This window comes from Balearica regulorum, chromosome 1 (assembly GCF_011004875.1).
Source record: "Balearica regulorum gibbericeps isolate bBalReg1 chromosome 1, bBalReg1.pri, whole genome shotgun sequence".
Taxonomy (NCBI): domain Eukaryota; kingdom Metazoa; phylum Chordata; class Aves; order Gruiformes; family Gruidae; genus Balearica; species Balearica regulorum.
This window is the reverse complement of record NC_046184.1, coordinates 95,720,895-95,741,579: the sequence shown is the minus strand read 5'-3', so window position 1 is coordinate 95,741,579 and position 20,685 is coordinate 95,720,895. Positions and strand designations below refer to the sequence as shown.

At 35.5% G+C, this 20,685-nt stretch overlaps 1 protein-coding gene across 4 annotated transcripts in view; it reads left to right on the top strand.

The window, feature by feature from the left end:
• The window catches only part of CBLB (Cbl proto-oncogene B), a 129,439-nt gene extending 111,707 nt beyond the window's left edge, over positions 1-17,732 (top strand). For 3 of the 4 annotated variants that reach the window (XM_075767293.1, XM_075767311.1, XM_075767321.1), the window contains 6 exons: positions 3,186-3,332; positions 7,886-7,974; positions 8,074-8,205; positions 9,501-9,638; positions 11,865-11,984; positions 17,038-17,732. In XM_075767293.1, the coding sequence (XP_075623408.1) occupies positions 3,186-3,332; positions 7,886-7,974; positions 8,074-8,205; positions 9,501-9,638; positions 11,865-11,984; positions 17,038-17,300 (889 nt within the window). In that variant the 3' untranslated portion in view covers positions 17,301-17,732. The remainder of the gene's footprint in view (positions 1-3,185; positions 3,333-7,885; positions 7,975-8,073; positions 8,206-9,500; positions 9,639-11,864; positions 11,985-17,037) is intronic. The other variant, XM_075767302.1, reaches the window with a different exon arrangement.
• Positions 17,733-20,685: the final 2,953 nt, after the last annotated feature.

The following is a 20,685-nucleotide window of genomic DNA, read 5'->3' as shown; positions in this document are numbered from 1 at the left end:
CCAGCTTGATAAACAGATGCCTAAGTGTTTCATGTCTTCGTTTATAATGACAATGTTCATCTGTTTCGTTACAAAAACCTAAAATATTTGTCTATTTATCTTACTGGTGGTTTTCTGTAGAGCAATATAGAGTTGGTCTTAGAACAATAGAGATTTAATAAAACAATTTGATGTTGAAGAAATTTCAATCATCATGAAGAAAATGGGATAGACGTCTAGCAGAACAATGCAAAATATGTTTGGAGTCAAATATCATTACAACTGGAGTAAATTGGAAGAGTAATATGATTTTTAAAAAATATTAATTCTGAAATATTAATAAAACATAAGTATTGGACAATTTTAGGACCCTAATGGAGAGCATATTAGCTATATGTTAGTACTCTAACTCTTCTACTGCTTTACAAATCAAAAGCACCTTCTAAATATTAATCACATAATAATATTTACAACCTGGCAAATATTTTCCTTACTTTAAATGTAAGGAAAGAGAGACTACTATTGTGAAGGACTCGTCAAAGGCTACGCAGTATTCAAAAGCAGGAGACTTGGAACTTACGTCTAATAATAGCTCCAAGCCAGTAACAATTTCTCAGCAGTGCAATAATGTTGGGAAATTTGATTTTGGCATATGTATGCATACTGGTATCCTATGAATAAAGATGTAGCTTTTTTATAACATAAGTTAGATTCTTGTGTCTACTGAATAAGTAAGAAAAAAAGCAGGGGCATGAACTAGGTGAAGAGGGGAAAACTTTTTTTTGTATTCCTTGAACGTACCACATTTATTTAGTTTTAAAATTGTCAGTAAGTAAATCCTCCAGCTTTCCTGTCTGAGCACTGGTTTTAGCAAGAATCTGATAAGACTAGCTATTATGCTATACTTAGTTCAGGTGATGATCAGGCTCTCAGTTTTACTGTGTAGATTTCCTTAAAAATATTAATTTAATTCACAGTATTCCAGGAATCAAAATCTTTCCTATAACCAGCTTCAGACAGGGCCTTCAAAGAAGGGGGTTTTTGATGGTTGTTTCCCACTAATAGCCTTTTAAGAGGGCTTCAAACAGTACCAGCAACCTGGTTTGGTCAGTATTGGACCTTTCTGGTCTAGGTATTAATATTTCAAAACATTGCTATCTGCAGAAGCTAGCAATTCAATTTTTAATTGTTTTCAAAAGACACAGGCTTATATATATATATATATAAAAACACATATCCAGAACATGCTGATTTGGCATGTAAGAATACTTGCATGTCCACAGAAATGAGAAAATTTATTCTTTGTGGGCCTTGCAACTGAGACACACTACAATGTCTGCCTGAGAATGCTACAGAGTTCTCATTGTCCCGCTACATTTTTACCTTCTATTCTTTAAACGGCTGCATAGCAGAGACACAAACCTCTTGTCCATCGAAGAAATCAAAGGTGGATAAAGCGATTTCACACTGCATTGCTGCTATTTGCTCCCTCTAAAGAAGGAGGTTGAAATCTGCAATATCGAGTTTGCAATTCAGTGCCATCATTCCCCCGTCTTTGTCTAGTATGTCTTTGCAAAAGAAGTTGGATTCCTCTCTTACGTGAACTTGTTTCTGAAGTAAAAAGTGTATTACTGATTGAAGAAAAAAGCGTCTGAGAAGTTACAAGTATCTAGGGAGTTCTAGACTTTGAATATGTTCAAACAAAAGCAGCACATCTGCACCCTTCTTTCTCCCTTTATTTATTTATTCATTTAGCAACTGTCTAGTACTCATGGTAGTTAGTTACTCATTTTTGTTCACAGAGTACCTGGACATTCTGAAGCCATATGGCATCATCTACAGTAAATAGTGAGAGATGTATGTTTTTTCCTTTGTGAAGAAGTGTGTTGTGTGAGTCAGGTGCTACTTGTGTTGAAAAAATAAGGAGATAGGCCTGGCCTGTCATTTCAGCTCTTGCCCTTATGATAAAATCAAACTAATTAGACCACAGGAAGAGAAAGCATGTCCAGTCCCTTCTCATATTTCCTTATGGTCCTTAAGAACTTCCCTAAATGATGCATGAAGTAGATGTATCTTGTAATGTAGCCTGTAGTTCGGCTGAGGGGCCATTAGCTGTACTTTCAAGCCACAGGTCAAAATGGCTGTGGATGCATTGTACATCTTTATTCAAGGTCCTCCATTTGTTGGCTTTTTTGTGGCAAACAATAAAGGTGCTATTCACTGCATAATGGAATATCCAGATGATTTTTGAAGTTGTACGCTTATTGCTAGCTTAAGAATGAAACTTCTGTTTGTGGTTTTCATGTATGATCAAGCTGAAGTTAAATTAAGTCCTTAAGGTAAGTTTTTGTATTTCCTGTTTTATGAGTTTCTTATTTACCTTAATGTATTGGAGTAATTGCTATAAATGAAGGGACTCTATGTATAAAAAAGTAGATGATGTTGATTGCTAGACCTATATGTTGAGCTTGTTAATATCTAACAAAGTTACATTCCACAGACTGCTTACTAAAATGAAATTTTTGCCCATCATTTTGTTTACACTCATGTAACAGAAAACCAGATAGTAGGAGTTAGTTTTTTGTTTTACAAGAAATCTCATATCTAGTAGTATTCTCCACGATGGGACTTGTTACCTGTAAATGGAGATTGTAAAGTCTACGTCTCTCCTGGGCTTCCACTGCTTTCAAGAAGTGATATAAATCACTGTCTAGGACGACAATTAAAGACAATTATTGTTTAAAGTAAAAATAATTTAAAATACAGGCAAATTCTGCAAGTTTGATAATGTTATGGCTGGAACAAGACTTCACTGAAAGGCTGAACATCCGCTGCCTCACTGAGCCCTGCTAAATACGATTTGCCCTGAATTAACTTTTGTTTAGTTCTTTTGATAAGTGCAAACAGGTTAAGCCTTGTAAGTGCCTATTTAGTACTCTAATTCTTTGAAATTATCTGCTATGTTGTGCATGCTTGAAGTAGCTGTTAGAACTCTTAGAAGGTCAACTGCCCTTTTCTCTATGCATTCTCAGTGACAAAAAAGCCAGTAACCTTACAAGTTTTAGTTTGATGTGGTGGTTTTGTTACCTTATGTGTAGCAGACCTGTATTAAGGATGTTTAGGCTAAAGGAGAGTATTTTCTATATTATACTGAGGTCAATTATGTAACAGTTAAAGCAAACCTGATCTTTTTCTCATCTCCTTAGGTGCCCTGTTCCTTCAGCAAATTCTCTGTCTGATAAATCAAGGGATCACACAGATGATGATGATGATGAATACAAAGTTCCTTCCTCACATCCTGTAATACTGAGCTCACAACCACCTCATAGTCATAATATAAAACCTCTTGCTCGGTAAGGTCATTTAGCAGCCTTGAAGGCAACTTACAAAAACTCTGCTTTTTCCAAAATTTAACTGGATTCAACATTTATAATGATGGTTAAGCTTGCCTGCCTTATAAAATGTCTTATCTTTTCAAGCTTGGATTACTTACGCCTCTTTCATTTGACCACCACAACAGTCATAAACCTGTGAAATTCACTTTATTGTATGTCTGTTGTGTCAGAACTGGGTAGTTTTTGCTTTTGAATACCATTTCTGCAGTTGGTCCTTTTTTCCCCTTAGGTTGAGGTTTTCAGAACTGACCAGGATATTCAACCCCCACAACTCTTGCAAATGTAATTTTTAGGAGAATTGTGTGACCGAAATTCCCAAAGTCAGCTTTGAAAATCTTAAACTTTCACATTTTACATAACTCAATGCAGTACTGAAAAATATGTGAATTGGCAGCTGTATGTACATAGTTTCATTCTGTTTTTGTCCCATGTGTACTATGTCTTTTTGGCTTTTTGTGCCTGTTTCACAGTATACTTTCTTTGTGCTTCTCAGGAAGAGAACCTTTTTTTTTTTAAATTCAGATGGAATATATCTCTTTTGCTTTAAACGTGCTCTAAAATCATATCCCCAAACTGTCACAGTTCTGAATTATTAATGGATTTTGGCAAGGACATTTGAAGGCAAGGGACATGGCAACTGAAGGCTGTGTCATTCCTGGTGAGCTTCTTGGTCTTTGACTTGTAAAAAAAATCTGAATGTCTGGAATTAAGAGAATAAGTCTTGGGAAAAAGAAGGGCCAATTCTCTACTGGTCTTGTAGGTCAGAAGTATGATATTAAAATCAACTATTGATCTAAAAAGTTCAGACTCTTCTGCTAATAAAATTGCATTGACTTACTGCCATTTTTTCCTCTTCTATCAGAATGTGATGTCAAGGACCCATCATCAATAAAGCTTGACGTGTCTCTCATCCCAAAATTAGCCAATTACAATTTTTAGACCTCTTTAATCAGACATTTAGAACAGGTGGGAAAAAGGTCATAGTCTGATCACTCCTTGCATTCAGGTTAAAAATTCTGTCTTTACTAGAAATGCTGATCCAACCTTCACTACGCAGATGTGAATATTACACAGTTGTCTGAACTTTATGGTCTTGAGTACTTAAATTTCTATCACCCCATGAGACTTAAAAAAAAAAAAAAAAGAAAAAAAATCAATGATGAATAAAACTCTTAATGTTGGCCAAGCAAAAAAAAAATGAGAAGAAAAAAAAAAAAAATTCCAAGGTCCTAATCCTTTTTAACTGTGCCATTTTTTTAATCTGAATGTGTTGTGCTTCTGAATGGTATTTCTGTACCATGCAAGTCATCTAATAGAGGCTGAGTTGCTTGCATGACTAGACTCACACAGGATGTAACCTTTTTTAGACAAGAAGTCTGCAACAGAAGAGAGCAGTATGTGGACAGATTTATCTCGGTTTAGCAGCTTCTGAGGGCTATGTCTAGGTTAGTAGTGTGATGCAATAGGAGTGGGTCTGTAGAGAGGACCAATTCACTCCAAGGACCCCACATCCACACTGTAAGTTTTGGGAAGTTTTGGATTCAGACTAGTCCTAACGTGGTCCTGTGGCTGGAGTACCCTTCAGTAATTACAGCACATCAGATGAGCTCCTGCAGGACATCTTCTGAGTTAACATTGTCCAGAAGCAATTGAGTCTTCATGCTCTGAGACCTCTCTGCAATGTAAAACAAAGTGCTGTAAGTGGGGATGACTTGTGGAGATTTCAATTCATACTCCTGACCTGAACTAAACTGCTAATATCTAGATGCACCCAGAAAGATTCTTGAGAAAATAACCAGCTGAAAAACTAGAAACCTCTCATTTTCCGGTATCCTTCTTTTGCAGAAAAAATGCTGACTGCTTTCAGTTGGCCGGTACAGGATTTCACAAGGCCATTAAAATTAATAGAGGTTCTAGATGGAAAGCTGATTTCAAAGTGGATTTTTTTCTATTTTTTGGTTTATTTTTTAGCTAGAGTACTTGGTATTGAGCTTATGGTGGGTGTTTTGGCATTAATCCAGGACTTGCTACAGAGAAAATACTTCAGTTTGCCGTTCAGATTGCTCTATGATTGAAAAAACCAACTCTTATTCTTATATATTCTAATAAGAACTTTAACTTGAAACAAGCCATTCTCCTAAATTAAAAAAAAAAAAAAGAAAATCCTATTGAATATTTGTGTATGAATATATATATATATGACATTCCGTATACTTAAAATGTCTCCTGTTAGCTAATGTCACTGCTTAGATGTGAAAGCTGGCATAAAGATTTCAAAAAGAATCTTGATTCTGGTTGATGCTGTATTTTTTTCATGCACTTTTAATCTCATGGAGAGGGGAGTGTCAGTAAAAGCTTAACTTCTCAGTATTGTTTAGCAAAACAAATTTTTTTTTAATTTTTTGTTTTTAATTGTCAGAAATTTTTATTACCTTTTAGTTCTGTCCCCTAGTATCACCTTCTCTTATCTATTTCCTAAGTCTTGCTTCCTCAGTTGTTGGATAGCATGTAGAGTTTTCAGTAAAATTGAAACTCAACAGTTCTTCTGGATGTTTTGTAATTTAGGAACTATATCATTTTTCCATCCTACTTCCAAATTTGTATTGCCTCTAAGACATTTTGCCAGTAGATATGACAATGCTAAAAATATTGCAAGAATAATACAAAAAAAAGATCCACAGTCATCTTTTCAGGCAGATCAGTTAATTGTCTGGTTTGTTACAGCTGATCATCTCTTCCCAGGTATGGGGCAAGTTCAGCAATAAGAAATGGAAGAAAGAATTTCAGTATTACTAATTAGGCTACTGTTAGAAGAGTGATAGATTATTACATTCACTGTCTTTTCCTAATAAAGCTTTGTCCAAAAGGAAAAGGACAGAAGGCTTGTTTGTTAGTACTCATTAGTTGCTCTTTTTTTCCAGTGTTTACTGTTGATGTAAACAGGTATTTCAGCATGATTTGTAAACTGATCACTTAACTGGGCTCATATGACCTGAAGACTTCTGAAGTGGTGCCATGTTAAGTCATCTTAGCGCCTGTGGCTGGTTAGATCATTGAAAATGCAGAATAGATTCAAAAAAGTAGAAAATATTCTTATTTAATGTATATGCTGAGGAGTCAAAGGAAGTGTTGCATCCGCTGTATTTGAGAGTTTGAACCAATCTAATCTCAAAGATAGAAGCAACACTTCCTCTACTGCTTCCCTGGGGAAATTAATTCATAACAAAATAGCTCTTACCATTAGGGGTTTTTTTGGTTTGGTTTGGTTTTTAAGTCTTGTAATTATTCTTACATTGATTTCATTACTCCTAGTTATAACTCTTGGGACCACAAACACAATTTCACTTCCTCTTTCCTGTTTATATATTTTAAATGCTTCCAGACCTTTATTCATCCCTCCTTTCCATATGGCCAAAGCTGATAGGTTTATTAATGTTCATACTATTGGTAAAACCACAAGATCTGAAATTTTAGCTGTATATAGCTCTAGCAGATTTGCCAGTATTTAGTAATAATGGTGCATGGTGGGTTGGGATTTTTATTTTTAAGCTGGAATTGTTTAGCATGGTGGCCTTTTTCCAAAGAAACTCTCTGGTTCTTTCTGAATGTGCAGGATCCACAGTTCCAATGACAGGAGTAATTTCCCAATTCTTTCAAATTTATTTAAACAATATTTAATATTAAGAAAAAGCTTTTGTTCTATGTTTTTCCCTACGGTATTTCAACAGAGTCATCTTAAAAAAATAATCTCCAATATTTTTCTGACAGGATTATAGGCAACTTTGTAGTGTTTGGTTTAGATGATGTTAAGATTTAATTTGATACTGTTGTTTAATTTTGAGGGTGTAATATGCTTCCATTTTTAAAAAAAATCAGTAAACTGTGGTAGAAGTATCAGGAAGACTCAGCTTTTTGATACAGAAATGAATGGATGCCTGCAAAACTGCTTTGGCTGGTTCAATTTTTTTATTATTTTTTTTTAATGTTTAGCTAAGAGTTTAGTTGAAATTTGTTATTGCTAGTGGTGTGTTGTAGTGTTCTTTTTGTTTGTTTGGGATTTTTTTCTTGCTTTGTTCTATTTTGTTTAATGACTTCTCTGTGAACTTCAGCATGGATTACCAAAATCCACATTTCCCTTTACCATATTTCTGCTACGGAAAATTCAACGCTTGGGAAGGCAAAATAGGATTAAGTCTGTGAATAAACTGACAACCTGAGCTCTGAAGTGAGGACTATGTTAAATGTTAGTTCTTCCTTTATCTTGTTTGCAGCCTTAAGTTATTTAAGCCATATCTGTATCCCACCAAGAAAGCAGTATAATCCGTCAAAGGACTTTTATTGATGGTTAACCAATATCTGCTCTCAATATAGAAAACGTAAAGTTTAAAATTGGTGCAGCTTATCCTTTTTCATTCATTTCCGTATTCATTTCCAGCTCAGGTACTTGGTCATTCTGGGAATTAGTACTTGGATAACTGGTTGATTGCTTCATGTTTAATGTCTGTCTCCAGGGTGTGTGAGAATGGTCAATGTGCTGGAGTAACGAATGGGACACACAGTACTGCTTCTGAGATGAAGAAATCAAAACATCCAGAGTTAGGTATATTTTTATGTTTCACTATTTAGCAGGAAAATTTACTCTGTGCTGTTCTAGGGGTACAGCAGGAAAACATTCACTTCTTGTGATTGTGTCATTCAGGAGATGTCTATGATGCACCTGCTGTTCCGGTACCTTTGCCGCCTGCACGACCTCCTACCAGAGACAACCCAAAACACAGCTCTTTGCTCAACAGGACACCCTCCGATTATGATCTTCTGGTGCCCCCTTTAGGTTGCAGACCTTTTGCTGATTACGTTTAATGGTTAACATTGCCTAGACAAACCAAATGCCATGTTTATTGAAAAATAACCAATGTTTAGTATGTTAAGAGTACCAAACAGCTAAATAGTACAGTTGCAAGTCAATATTTGTCAATGATCTGTACTTTGTATCTGTCTGTAAGCCTTCACACAAGACAGATGAAAAGGCATACTAAATCTGTATTCAAGCTATAAAGAAAAGCAAAACCATTTTCCCTAAATAAATTACAATTTTTTTGTCCCTTAATATGAAGTTTGAGCCATTGCAATTTAATGCAAGAGAGGAGCATTTTTCCTATTGTAGCTTAAATAATTGCATTTCTTTTATCTAATACAAAGAAGAATGCAAAAGAGGTGGTATTTAAGTCAAAGAAAACTAAATTAAATTAATAAGTTTATTTCTGGCTTTTTTCCACTATCAAGGGACAGTTCAAAACTCACTGCTGCCTACAATCACCAAAAGCTATCTTTTCCAACCCTGATTTCTGTTCTGTTCTTCTACACAAAAGTCAGTGAGCTCTGCATCTATACTGGGGCTGTGCTTGGCCACCACCCACGCCTTCATTGACAAACTCAGCTGCATGATTGTTAGACTGTAGTGTGTGTGTCATCATCCAATTTTCTGGTTCCATAAAACCTTTTGAACATTGGCCATGTTCCTGCATAATACTCTCGCTGGTCCCTGGAGTGTTTCTGAGTTGTGAGAGTATATAGAATTGAAGGCAGAAGAACACATAAAAATCACAGTATTTGGTAACCTTAGTCCTGTCTGCATCACCTTTGTGTAAGGGGTGCATTCTTTTGCCAAGCCCTGGAAAGTTCAGTTTATATCTGAGGTCAGAGCCTTAGAACAGCAGATAAAGATAATACACAGTATAAATGTAGCAGATTCAATGTAGTCAGCATTGGTGTTTGAATATAAATATTTTTGCTTAGCCACCGAAACATAGCTGCTATTCTACAATGATATTCAGTGAAAGTTTTTATTGTAATACACTCTTTGCAATTGAGCCACTAAAAGAAATCTCTTCCCCAATACCAAAAGAAACTAAGCACTGCAAGAGGTCATTCAGAGCGTGTTTTAGAAAAGGATCATGCATAGTGAGAGTCAGGTTTACAATTTCATTACTGGAGTCACTGAACTGCTAGGTGAACCCTAGAATTAACAGCCTCAGCAGCCAGAGAAAAATAAATTTTAAGCTTCATTCTTTACTCTGCAGTTCTTAATGAAGTTTGCTCATCTAATAATTCTTTTCTAAAATGCAGGTGAAGATGCGTTTGATAGCTCACCCCCTTCACTACCACCACCACCACCACCTGCTCGGCACAGCATGATTGAGCACACAAAACCTGCTGGCTCAGGAAGCCGACCTCCTTCAGGACATGAACTGTTCCTTCATTCTGGTAGGAATACAAAGGAAAGAACGTATTGTGTTTAATTTTCCTTTACTTAAGAAGCTTATCTGTTCTGTTGTCATCAGGCTTCAGAAGTCTGTTTTGTCTATACTTCATTATACAAAATATTAAAAAATAGTTTGGGGTTTTTTTTTTAATGGTGGAGATGAAACAACTCAGTATATAAAAAGACTTAACTTTTCATTATCACAAAGTAATGAAATAAGGTAAGTATTTCTATACCAGGCTAGACGTTGTTACTTGTTAAGTGCCAAGTTTTCTGTTCTAATCTGTAATGCTGGTCTGTACCCTTTGTCACCTCCTTTGTTTTCTATAGTAAAACATAATTCATGGGGTTTATTTTCAAGTTGGATCTTGGGGAAAAACTAGAAAATAAGGGAAAAGAACATCCTACTTTGTTAGAACTGTTGTAAAATTTTGCTGCAAAACTATATTAATAGTGAACACAGTTGCGGGCGTGTGTAGTTCGTAACCTTTTTGATAAGTCAGTTTTTCACCTTTCTCTCCCCATGAATCGCTCTGATGCTTTTTCGGTACTTATAAAAGGTATAAAAGCTATGTTCACAATTTATGAGTTTTGTTTTTGAGTTGAAGAGCATTTGATTGTCAGGTTAATGAAGTTGAATATGTTTGCTGCTGATGGTACAGATTACAACAGGATTTTTGCGCGTTACAGTGCATACCTGTGAAGTGACTTTTTTTTTTCCCTCTGTGGAAGCTTCTAAAGTATGTTGGTGTCTTAAGTTTACCTGTGCCAGGAATATCTTCAGTGATTATCTACCTTATGATGCAGTTAGATGTCTTCCCTCTCCTATCTGTTTTTCATAGAAGCTGCACGGAGAGGGATAAATGAAATGTTTTGGCAATAGTATCACAGGAATGCCAGAATAGAGATGACAAGCAATCATGTGCAACTCCCTAGTAGCCTGACAGGTTGTCGGGCGTTTGACTGACCTTTGTGAATGATACTAGCTGTGGGATGAAAGTGAGCTAGTTTAGGTTGAACTGAAATGACCTTTTATGGAACGTTTTTTATTCTTCAGTTCAGTCTGAATGGGTGCTTCGGTTGTATCATCTGATGCAGAAACACACACTGTGCCATTCAGTTCTAATGGAATGGAGAGGAAAAATAGAAGCCCTCACAAGCAGATGCACAAGCTCCGTCAATCTATGTGCAGTTCCCAGAAACATGCAGAGTTTTAAGTTGTTATTTCCAAATAATCAAGTAAACATCACTGATAGTGTTAAACATTTAATAGCATTTCATTAAAAATCTGGAAAAATGTATGTATTGTTCTTCATATTTGCATAGCGAACACAATCTTATAGCAGCAGTTTTCATTAATCTTTTAAGTATATACCGCTACTTAGGCATACATGGTTTTGTGCTGCTTCAGGTCTTTTCTTATTCATACAGTATTTCTAAAACCATATTACTCACTTTGAATATTGTCAAATAAACTGCTGTAGGTGATTTATGATGAGGTTTTGATGATCGTTTTCCATACAAGTCTTGGGGGTGATTTCTCAGCTATCCATCAGAGCCTGTCAGATTAGAATAATAATCTCACCATCAACAACAGCAAAAAGTTGCACTCACATACAAACACTCTTAGGAGTCCAGGCACAACACGCCAGGCCTATATATTTCTCTCCTTTCTTAAATTCTGTTCCTGTAATCAGCAGAGAGAACTGAAAAACCTGGTCACAGCCTTTACCAGTCCCTGTAATGTTTACCCATAGCTGGGACTGTATGACTGGGAAATCTGACCTGCAGTCTTTGTGAACTGCAAAGCATAGAAGCGTTACCAAGCTCTAACCAAACTGAATAGCTGGGATATTTCTACTTGTGCTGCTTCAGGCTTTGCAACCTCTTCCACGCTTTGCCAGCCACACTCTTAGCAGTGTCAGGGCTGAGTAGTTGAAAGATACCTCATGGATGTAGGCAGAAGAGCCATGGTCCGTGCAGGATAGATCACCTTTGAGCTGTGCTCTTGTTTTTGTCACTGCAAGACATAGTTACATGTCTACTATGCAAGTGTTGAATTTGGATGTACACATGCGTATGTGCACGCTATGGGGAAACACCTCTGGGTTCATGGCTGTTCTGAAGGGAAGGTATTTTAAGCCTAGGTTCTATGCATCAGCCCTCCCCCACCCCCAAATAATAATTCGAATTATTCTAAGACACCTTTTTTTGTTCTGTTATTACAGATCCCCATTTTGATCCGATAAGTGGTCATGTTCCTTTGCCACCTGCTCGTAGAGTAACTGGAGAAAACGTCAAAACAAATAGGACATCTCAAGACTACGATCAACTTCCTTCCTCTTCAGGTAAGGTAGAAGACTCTTCTTGTAGAAAATTACAACTTTATGAAGCAAATAACTTTCATCTATAAAGTCCAATAAGGTTTTTGTCATTCTGGGCAACAAATGGCAATGGTAATATTGCTTTTCAAAATATGAATTCATCAAAGGATAATAGAGATTAAAGGGCAGCAATAATGGTACAAGTGGCTGCCTGTTGTCTGTGGTGTAGATTCTATGGCATCAATTTCACCAGCTGCTAAACTGAGTGCTTATGTGAGTTCCTTAATTTTTGAGAAAGGCAGAGATTTTTCTGCAATCTTTAAAGCCCACAGGAGATCAGAAGTCCTGCAAGGACCACATGCATGTCACTTCCATCTTTGTTTCCTTATTCCTAAAAAAAAAAAAAAGTAGCAGCTTTACTCTCTAAAGTATTATTATTTTCTGATATTTTTTGCTAATATGTTTGTCTAAAGTTCTAAGAAAATTTTAAAATGTTTTTCAATAAAACAACAAGAACCCAAAACAATTAAAACTCAGTCTTCCCTTTGCAATGGAACAGGTCCAGTAGAAGCAATTCCTCTGCCATAGAAATTTTGCTTATGGTTTTCTGGCAACATGAATAATATGCAAAGAAAAGCTACTCAAATTAATTAAAAAAACTATAAAATATGAAATATTAAAGTATTACTTGTATTTCAAAGGGGGAGGATTGTTCCACCTGTATCATTTTGCTGTGTGGGGAGGCCACACAAAAAAAGAGCCAAGTGCTGCTTTGAACTGTTACTCGTTCTCCAGATAAGAGTGAATTGTGTGTGAAAACTCTTTTCTAATGCATAAAGAAATTAAGGGACTTATTTCTCTAGTCTTTCAGTTGTAATGATCATCAGTGTTTAATTGCCACAATCACAAGTAGAAAAATGATACATTTTTTTAATTGTAATTATATCTCTCCTTCTTACAAATAATGTAGTTCATCTTTGCTGTGGTGTAGGAATGAAAGAATATAGTTTTCCAACTTAAAGTACGGGGGACATTAAGTAAGCCTGAAGAGTGCTACAGAATTTTTAATGAACAGCACATTTGAGAATTAGTGTGATGTCTTTGGTAAACAGTAGCACTTTGGGGAGGATACCTCTACTACTATAACAGTGTTTCTATTTTTGTTCATATTGTTAGGAAAAAAAAATGGGTTTATAATGCGTTTTATAGGTGACACTGTGAGAGATCTGTTTGTCTTACAACATTAACCTGATTTATTTAGAGCATTGGAAAGTCTTTTATAATACGAATTATGACAATGATATAACTACCTTTTAAAGCTACAGAAATTTCCTGCAATTCTTGCAATTCTGTGGTAGGAAAATTAAAAATTTTCCTAAATTACTGCAAGATGTTTGCTACTTAAGATCTTGGAGCTTTCTGATGTCACTTAATAAATACTTTTCTGTCTGTGTGTTTCCCACAGCCATCTTCTAAAACACTCACATGTGTCGACCTTTGCAATAAATATCATTCTAAATCAGCATGATGTACAGCAAGATATTCAATTTAATTTCAATTAAATGAAAACTATGTGATAGATCATGTCATACTCTTAATTGGCAAGTTGTTTTTACAGTGGCAGTAATTCCATAGAACAGAACTGATGAGCTTCAGGATGAACTGATTCACCTTCATCTATGATTCAAAAAGACAATGTAGAGGTGTAACTCTATTCAGAACTTTCCAGCATTTATTCTGAACTAATCAGTTCACTCTAGGAAATTTGTCATTTCAGCCCTTTCATATGGCAATTCTTTGAACTAGCAGGAAAAAAATGTGTGGTTCACTCTAAAATCTAATTATTATTTAGCCACTGGCTCCCTAGAGTAGCACGGGGAGTCCTTTGACTTTGGTGCTTCGATTTGACTGTTCTTAAGATTGCTGTAATGATGTTTAACTGAATTGTTAACATGTAATAAGAAATTTATTCTAATTTAGCAACATATTTAATATTGAACACTTAAGAAATAGTTCTCGACTATGCACCTAACTATCCCAAAGGCATAGTTTTTCAAACTTCTTAAATACAACTTTTAAAAATTATTACAATAAAAGCAAGAGAAGGAGATACTGCTAATATTTAGCATATTTTACCTAAGCACAGCCAATGATATGTGGGAAAGTTAGAAGAAAATTAGGCCTCTAATATAGATGTCTGCTGTATTTCACTGAAGTTAGCTATTCTGTAAGAAATGGATTCAAATGGCTAGTTAACGATATTTTTCTGCAGCCTATTTACTCACCTGGTCTTATTAAAGCTCTTGCATGCAAATTTAAATTGCTTTACATGGAAATGTTGGGGGGAAGGCGTCACATATTATTTCAGGGTGGATTTCAATTAACTCTAAGGGGACTAATCTGCTACAGTACTGGAAAAGAAGAAGATCGTACCTAAGAGCTTGATGGACCAATAGGTGCAGTTAGGAATATCCGCCTCCCACAGTGCCACGCAGCTCTTGCCTTATAACTTTTTCTTCGCTTTTTAAACACTTATTAAAGAAGCCTGTTTCTGCTTGTTTCCTAAGGGTTAAATCTAGTGCAGAAAATTACAGAAATGTGAGTGATAGAGGAAGATCCTTGCTGTAGAAACCGTTAATTGAATTAGACAGTTAGAAAATCTATTTGAATTTTTAGTTAGGCATCCACAGTGGCTGAAACATCAGAGAGGATGTGAGGTTGGGAAGGAAACTTGTGCTTAAATATCTCTATCTCAGTGTCCAGATGGACCTGCAGCTTAGGCTTAGTATCTTTAAGCTCAGGATCCAATGTGATACCCAGCTTCAGCTAGAATTTTATGTGGATGTGAAGATATTGAAAGAGATGTCAGCGCTTAAAAAAATAATAAAGGGAATTGAGTTAGAGAGAGAGAGAGGGCTGAAGATCTTACAGTGTCTGTGCTATAGAGAGATGTCACCGGAGTGAGAATAAAATGCCTATGCTGCAAATCTGCTGACAGAATTAAAAATGGCCTTTCTAAACGATGTGATAGCTTAAGAAAGTTTGTTTGGAAGCTTCAGCAGAATGAAGGTTTTAAACAAGAAATAACTTCAGTTTTAAGCCTGTATTAGGCTGGGTAGAGCAAAAAAAATACTTTATGTAACACACACACACACACACACACACACACACAGAGAGAAGGATCTGATCTACACGTAAGGAATTTCTTCTGTACTTCAAGCCCAGGGGAAAATGTAAAGTTTACAAATAAATTTTGTTTCATCCTCTGTAGAAATGAAGTCCATAACGAAATGTGCGTGTTAAAACAGTTTGAAATGTTTGTGAAAGAAAATAGATTGTTTTTAAGATGATACACCATTATCTTAAATATAAAGAATATTTTTCTGTTACAGTCTTGAGTTCTCTAAAATAAGTAAAATGACAAATTTGAACTTGTTTCTGATGTAGTTTTTAGTTATTAACCACATTTCCTGAGCTATAACTAATTTCTCAAACCAGCATGTTTCATGGATCTTCCACACCTTCATAGCAGGTTTTGATCTGCTTCAGGTGTCTTTACTAGAATGTTTAGCATTTATATCATTCTTTTCATCTTCAGAGAGAAAAAAATCATAACAAATCCAAAATAGCCCTTACTATCTGTAGGTTGTATCATAACCATTTGTAAGGAAACCAGGCAATGAAATTAGAACAGAATTAATCTTACCCCCTTACTGTAAGCTTTTAATCAAATTGCTCTCATCCATTTGCGTTATGAGTATCACCATCTTGCTAAAAGTACTATTTGCTTATCTTCTCTGAATTAAGAAATGGAATTAAAATTTATAGCAACACTCTCATCTGAATAGCTGGAAACTAAGTTGAAAGAGGAATACACCTTGGTTAGACATTCACTAATGTGAACTGCTTTCGTTCATCTGAAGTGTTTAAGGTACTCGGTTGAATTACAGTTCTCTCTATCCAGTGTTATGATAAGGTACGATGTTGTAACAGCAATACTAGAAATACAACATTCTTTCATCACTAAAAAACTGCCTCTGAAGTACTTAACACTGCAAAATGCAATTGCTGTCAGTGTAAGTAAACAAGAAGTATCACAGCCAGAAAGAAATTCCTCTAATTTATCTATCAATGTCACTGTTGATGGAACTTTTTAGAACCCTTTTTGAAGGATTAAAGACTTTTTTTTTTTTTTTAAATACTTTGCTCTTGAAAGTGTTTTCTGCTCTATGCCTGCTTGTATTTAAGCTTCTTATTGTGGAATCAGTGAGGATAAAGAGGTTTCAGTAAAGTACCAAGTTTACTTGAGCATGAAACTCTTGACTCTGAGATTAGGAAGTTTGAATACTAGATTTTTTCATCAGCACATCATGATTCTTAGCATCAGCATTAACTGTGAAGGTAACCTTTCCATAGAAGAGAAGGAAAGGGGAGATATTTCCAAAGGAAAATTGGAGAGGAAGGCTCGTGTTCTGTTCTCATCACTGAAAATATTGGACTAGAGGGTTTTTTGAGAAACCAGTTATTTCTGTACTTCTGCATAGCTGCTATGCATGATAAGAACTGCAATTGACTGAACAGAATCTGCAAGATGTACCAATAAGTAAAGGATTTTTCTCCCTCAGGCGTCTTTGACTGGATTCATCTTCTGCACAACTTACAGTCCTGAATAAAATTGTGATCAAATTTGGCTTTGTTTTTTTAAACAGTCTAAGAAAAAGTTCTCAAACTGTGAGTTGAGAGTGGAGAGCCTTTAAAACTTTGACTGGCTATTTTTGCCATCTTTGCTGTTTCATCATACTTTCTTTTTCTTCCAACATTGGATAATTCAGATTGTAGCTTGCATGTTCCTGTTATGTTATTAAAATAGTATTTCACTACATTATTTCAATTTTAGGATGTTTTGAGGAATTCAGCATCTGTCCAAATTTTAAAATGAGATATACCAGTGAATTAAAATATCTCTTCGTGTTTCTTTTAGAATTTTACTTTTGAAATGGCTTTGTGAGGCTTGACTTACCTATAACACTATTTTAAGCCAATTTATAATGATTTCTGTCTCCTTTATTTGAAACAGATGGTTCCCAAGCACCAGCCAGGCCCCCTAAACCACTTCCTCGGAGGACTGCACCAGAAATACACCACAGGAAAGCATACAGCTCTGACAGTTCCATGGAAAATGTGGATGCCAAAATCGCAAAACTTATGGGAGAGGGCTACTCCTTTGAAGAAGTCAAGAGGGCACTTGAAATTGCCCAGAATAATGTTGATGTGGCCCGTAGTATTTTGAGAGAGTTTGTCTGTTTTCCTCCACCAGTCTCCCCACGTCTCAATCTATAGCAGCATCAAGATATTCTTGGAGCATGTGAATTCTACATATAACATGTGGATTGGGAAACGAGAGAAAGAAGAGAATGGAATATTTTTCTTTCATCCTTAGTAGAAGGGTGTTTGTTTCCCGCCGTTTATCAAAGGCTCATGGCTGCTCTGATCAAGACTTATAAATATGCTGAGGCTTATGTATTTTTGCTAGCCATACTTTTTTAAATCAGGGTTGAACTGACAGAATAATTTAAAGAAGTTTACTTCCCTAGAACTTTTAATCTGTGAAATGCTTTTTCTTGTTTACAAGTTGGCAAGTTACAGTTTTCTAGTTGATGCCTGTACTATGTTCCTGTCCATATTTCCTTTTACTTGTGGTCAGTTCTGCTGTAGCATTCCCAACAGTTTCCATGCTGACCACCCCATCAACTAAAACATCACTTTCCAGAAGTTCTGTGTTTGGTTTGTGCATTTTTTTTCTCTTACAAGATGCTTTAATTATGTTTTTTTGCATTTCAGCTCATCGAATGCAAAAAGTATGTGGCCTTCACTACTGATTTTTTTTTTTTTTCTTCTGAGATTCCTTTGCTTTTGAGAGAGGAAATATCTGAATGTAAAATGCATTATTCTGTCTATGAACTGCCTTCTTAAAGGTATTTTGACAGTAATGTTGGGCAGCTTTCTGTTTAACATGAATTCCATGACTGTAGTCCTCAAGGTCTTTTATATACAGTTTCCACAAAAAAACCCCAATCAACAAATAAAACACTTCATGCAGCAGTGACACTGAGTTCTGACATGTAAAAGCTCTTTCAAATTTGAGTATTTGATTGCAAATGTTCAAAAAAGCCAAATGCACGTGATAATACTGTGCTTTGATACACACTAATGGCACCAGTTCCCTATGACCTATGTAAACTGAGGCATGCTAGACAAGAAGGAATCTTTTTGAATCATATTAATGGTATTCAGGTAAATACCAGTTCTAGCATCTGTAAAGTACAATGCGGTTAACTTTTTTTTTTTTTTGGTTGAATGATTATCCTGTGGTTCATTGTGGCTTGGATCAGTTTGTATTAACATGGAAACTTTAAATCTTTGATGCACTGTTAATTCCTAATGCTACTGTAGCAATATTTTTTGCAAAGTTCTTTAATAACCTCCTCCTCTGTACACTTTATTATTCTCAAGTATGTGTGTAATAGCCAAATTCATTCACTCGCTTTCCAGGTGCTTATTTGGAAATACATTTTCGCTTTATGTGGTTAGCAATACTACAGGCTTTGATGTTTTATTTTTGAGCCCAAATTAAAAATCTTCCCCATTTTAGAAAAGAGAGAGAGAAGACAACTCTGTTCTTAGTACATTCAAAGTCAAGAGTCAAAATATTTCCAGAATAATTCTTAAGATTGCTGCTTTCTTGGGTTTTTTTAGGAAACTTTGAAATCCTCTTTTCTTTTATTACTATTAGAAAGGTAAAACCATGTGGTAGTTAGAGTATTTTTCACATTTTGAGATGTGACCAGTGTATGAGAATTTTCACATTGTGCTAAGCTGGGTGTGACGTATGTATTTATTGTTCCCTTTCAGCTGTCAGTGTTCTCCTTCACTCACAGCAAGTGGTAAAAGTTATATCACTTCTAGGATCAGATCTCCGCAGCCAATGCATGTTTTAAAGATTTCATTTTTTTTTTAAAGGTAGCAAATGGCTGAATTGCAGGATTCAAAATAACCGCAAACACCCAGTGGAAATTACTGTGATATCTCAAAGTTCATCATTTCATCAAAGAACTTATTCATACAACTAATTAAGTAAATTATTTTGTAGCATCACAAAGCATAGTATGGATATCATTAATCTGCTTTGGTGATAAAAGATGATCAGGTAAATTCAGGGTACAGGGAAGAGCTTCTGTTCCATTTTGATTCAAGCAAATGATTCTGAGTTTTATGTCCTAGAAAAGGGCATTTGCAGCTTCCTTTAAATGTACGCTCCTTGAGCATAGCTTACGAAAAGTTTTGGTTGAAGTTATATTCCGTGCTTTTAGTTCAAGTAAATTTCTTTCCTATGTTTTGGGGGAAGGTTTTGTGTAGTCATGAACCCTCTTGTTCATTTGGTTTGTTTACAACATCACTGTAGCATTTTAGCTAACTTTAAATTCAAAATGATTCATACTATTAAATTAAACACTGTGGTTGTACTGGAATTATGTAAATGAGGTTCTAGCATAACTGCCAGCGTAGCACCGATGACAGTGAAAAAAGAACGCTTTACAAGGATGAGCAAACAATCTTCAGATTGAGTTTTTAAATTTTGAATTGTAATGGAGAACTCATTTTCTCATTTTTATGCAGCAGCTTAGTATAAATGAGAGCCTTATGTTTCAATTAGAGGCTGGAACTGCTGCCTGATAGATTAAGGTTTTTAAATTGTTGCTTCTCCTTTCTAGTTGTGACCACCAGTGACACTTTTTTTTTTTTCCCCAGTATGTGTGAAAAAAAGCTTGATGAGCAATATTCTGAGTGGTAACTTGAAAAGATTTCCAGTAATCTTTTAAGTGAGTGTGCTAATAACACTTCTAAATAGTGGAACGTGAAGACTATTTCAAACCTGTTTTGGTTAATAGTTTTAAAGTCAAACAGAGCAAAATTGCTTTGGTAGAGTGTTGATGTTTACTACGCAGGAATTAATAGGTTTAAAAGAAATTAATCTGGCTACAGCGTAGTTCTCTAAACACATAGTTCTCTAAACATATTTTAGCCTTTGAAAGACTTAAGGATTAGAGCCTGGCAGTGTGTTACGCACATATATAACTTTAAGGAAGATTGACTTCAGTGAGAGTGCTTGAACGAACAAAGTTGGTTAAACTCAGAAACACGTGCTATCCTATTTCTTCTAATTAAATGTCATTGCAGGCTTTAGACCATCATTCTGATGTCTGTTGGCCTCACCTTTTATCTCCTTTTGGCTAAATTACTGCTTTTTAAACAAATTGGCTGAATCAGAAGTTGAGCAAAGTGGACATCAGCAGCATGGATCTTTTCCAAAGACTTCTTATGAGTAGAAAAAAATGAAATTGTGATAAATGAATTTAATATGATTAGCTATGTTAATGGCTTGGCTGGAACCCTAAAATGGCCACTGGTAAAATTTGTTAATGTTCAGTATCTCAAGAGTGCATCTGGCACAGTTGGGTTTTATTTTTTTTCATAATGTGAATTTAGAAAGTTTTGTACCAGGATCATTTCTTCTGTTATACTTCTCTCATTTTCGGCTTGAAGCTTTACTTTGCACTGATGACTCTGACCTGAAAGCATTTAAATTTGTGTCTTAAAGCTTGACAAATTTTGAAGCAAATGAACACCGTATTCTAAGCAAATTCAGGTACTACCTGTTGACCTG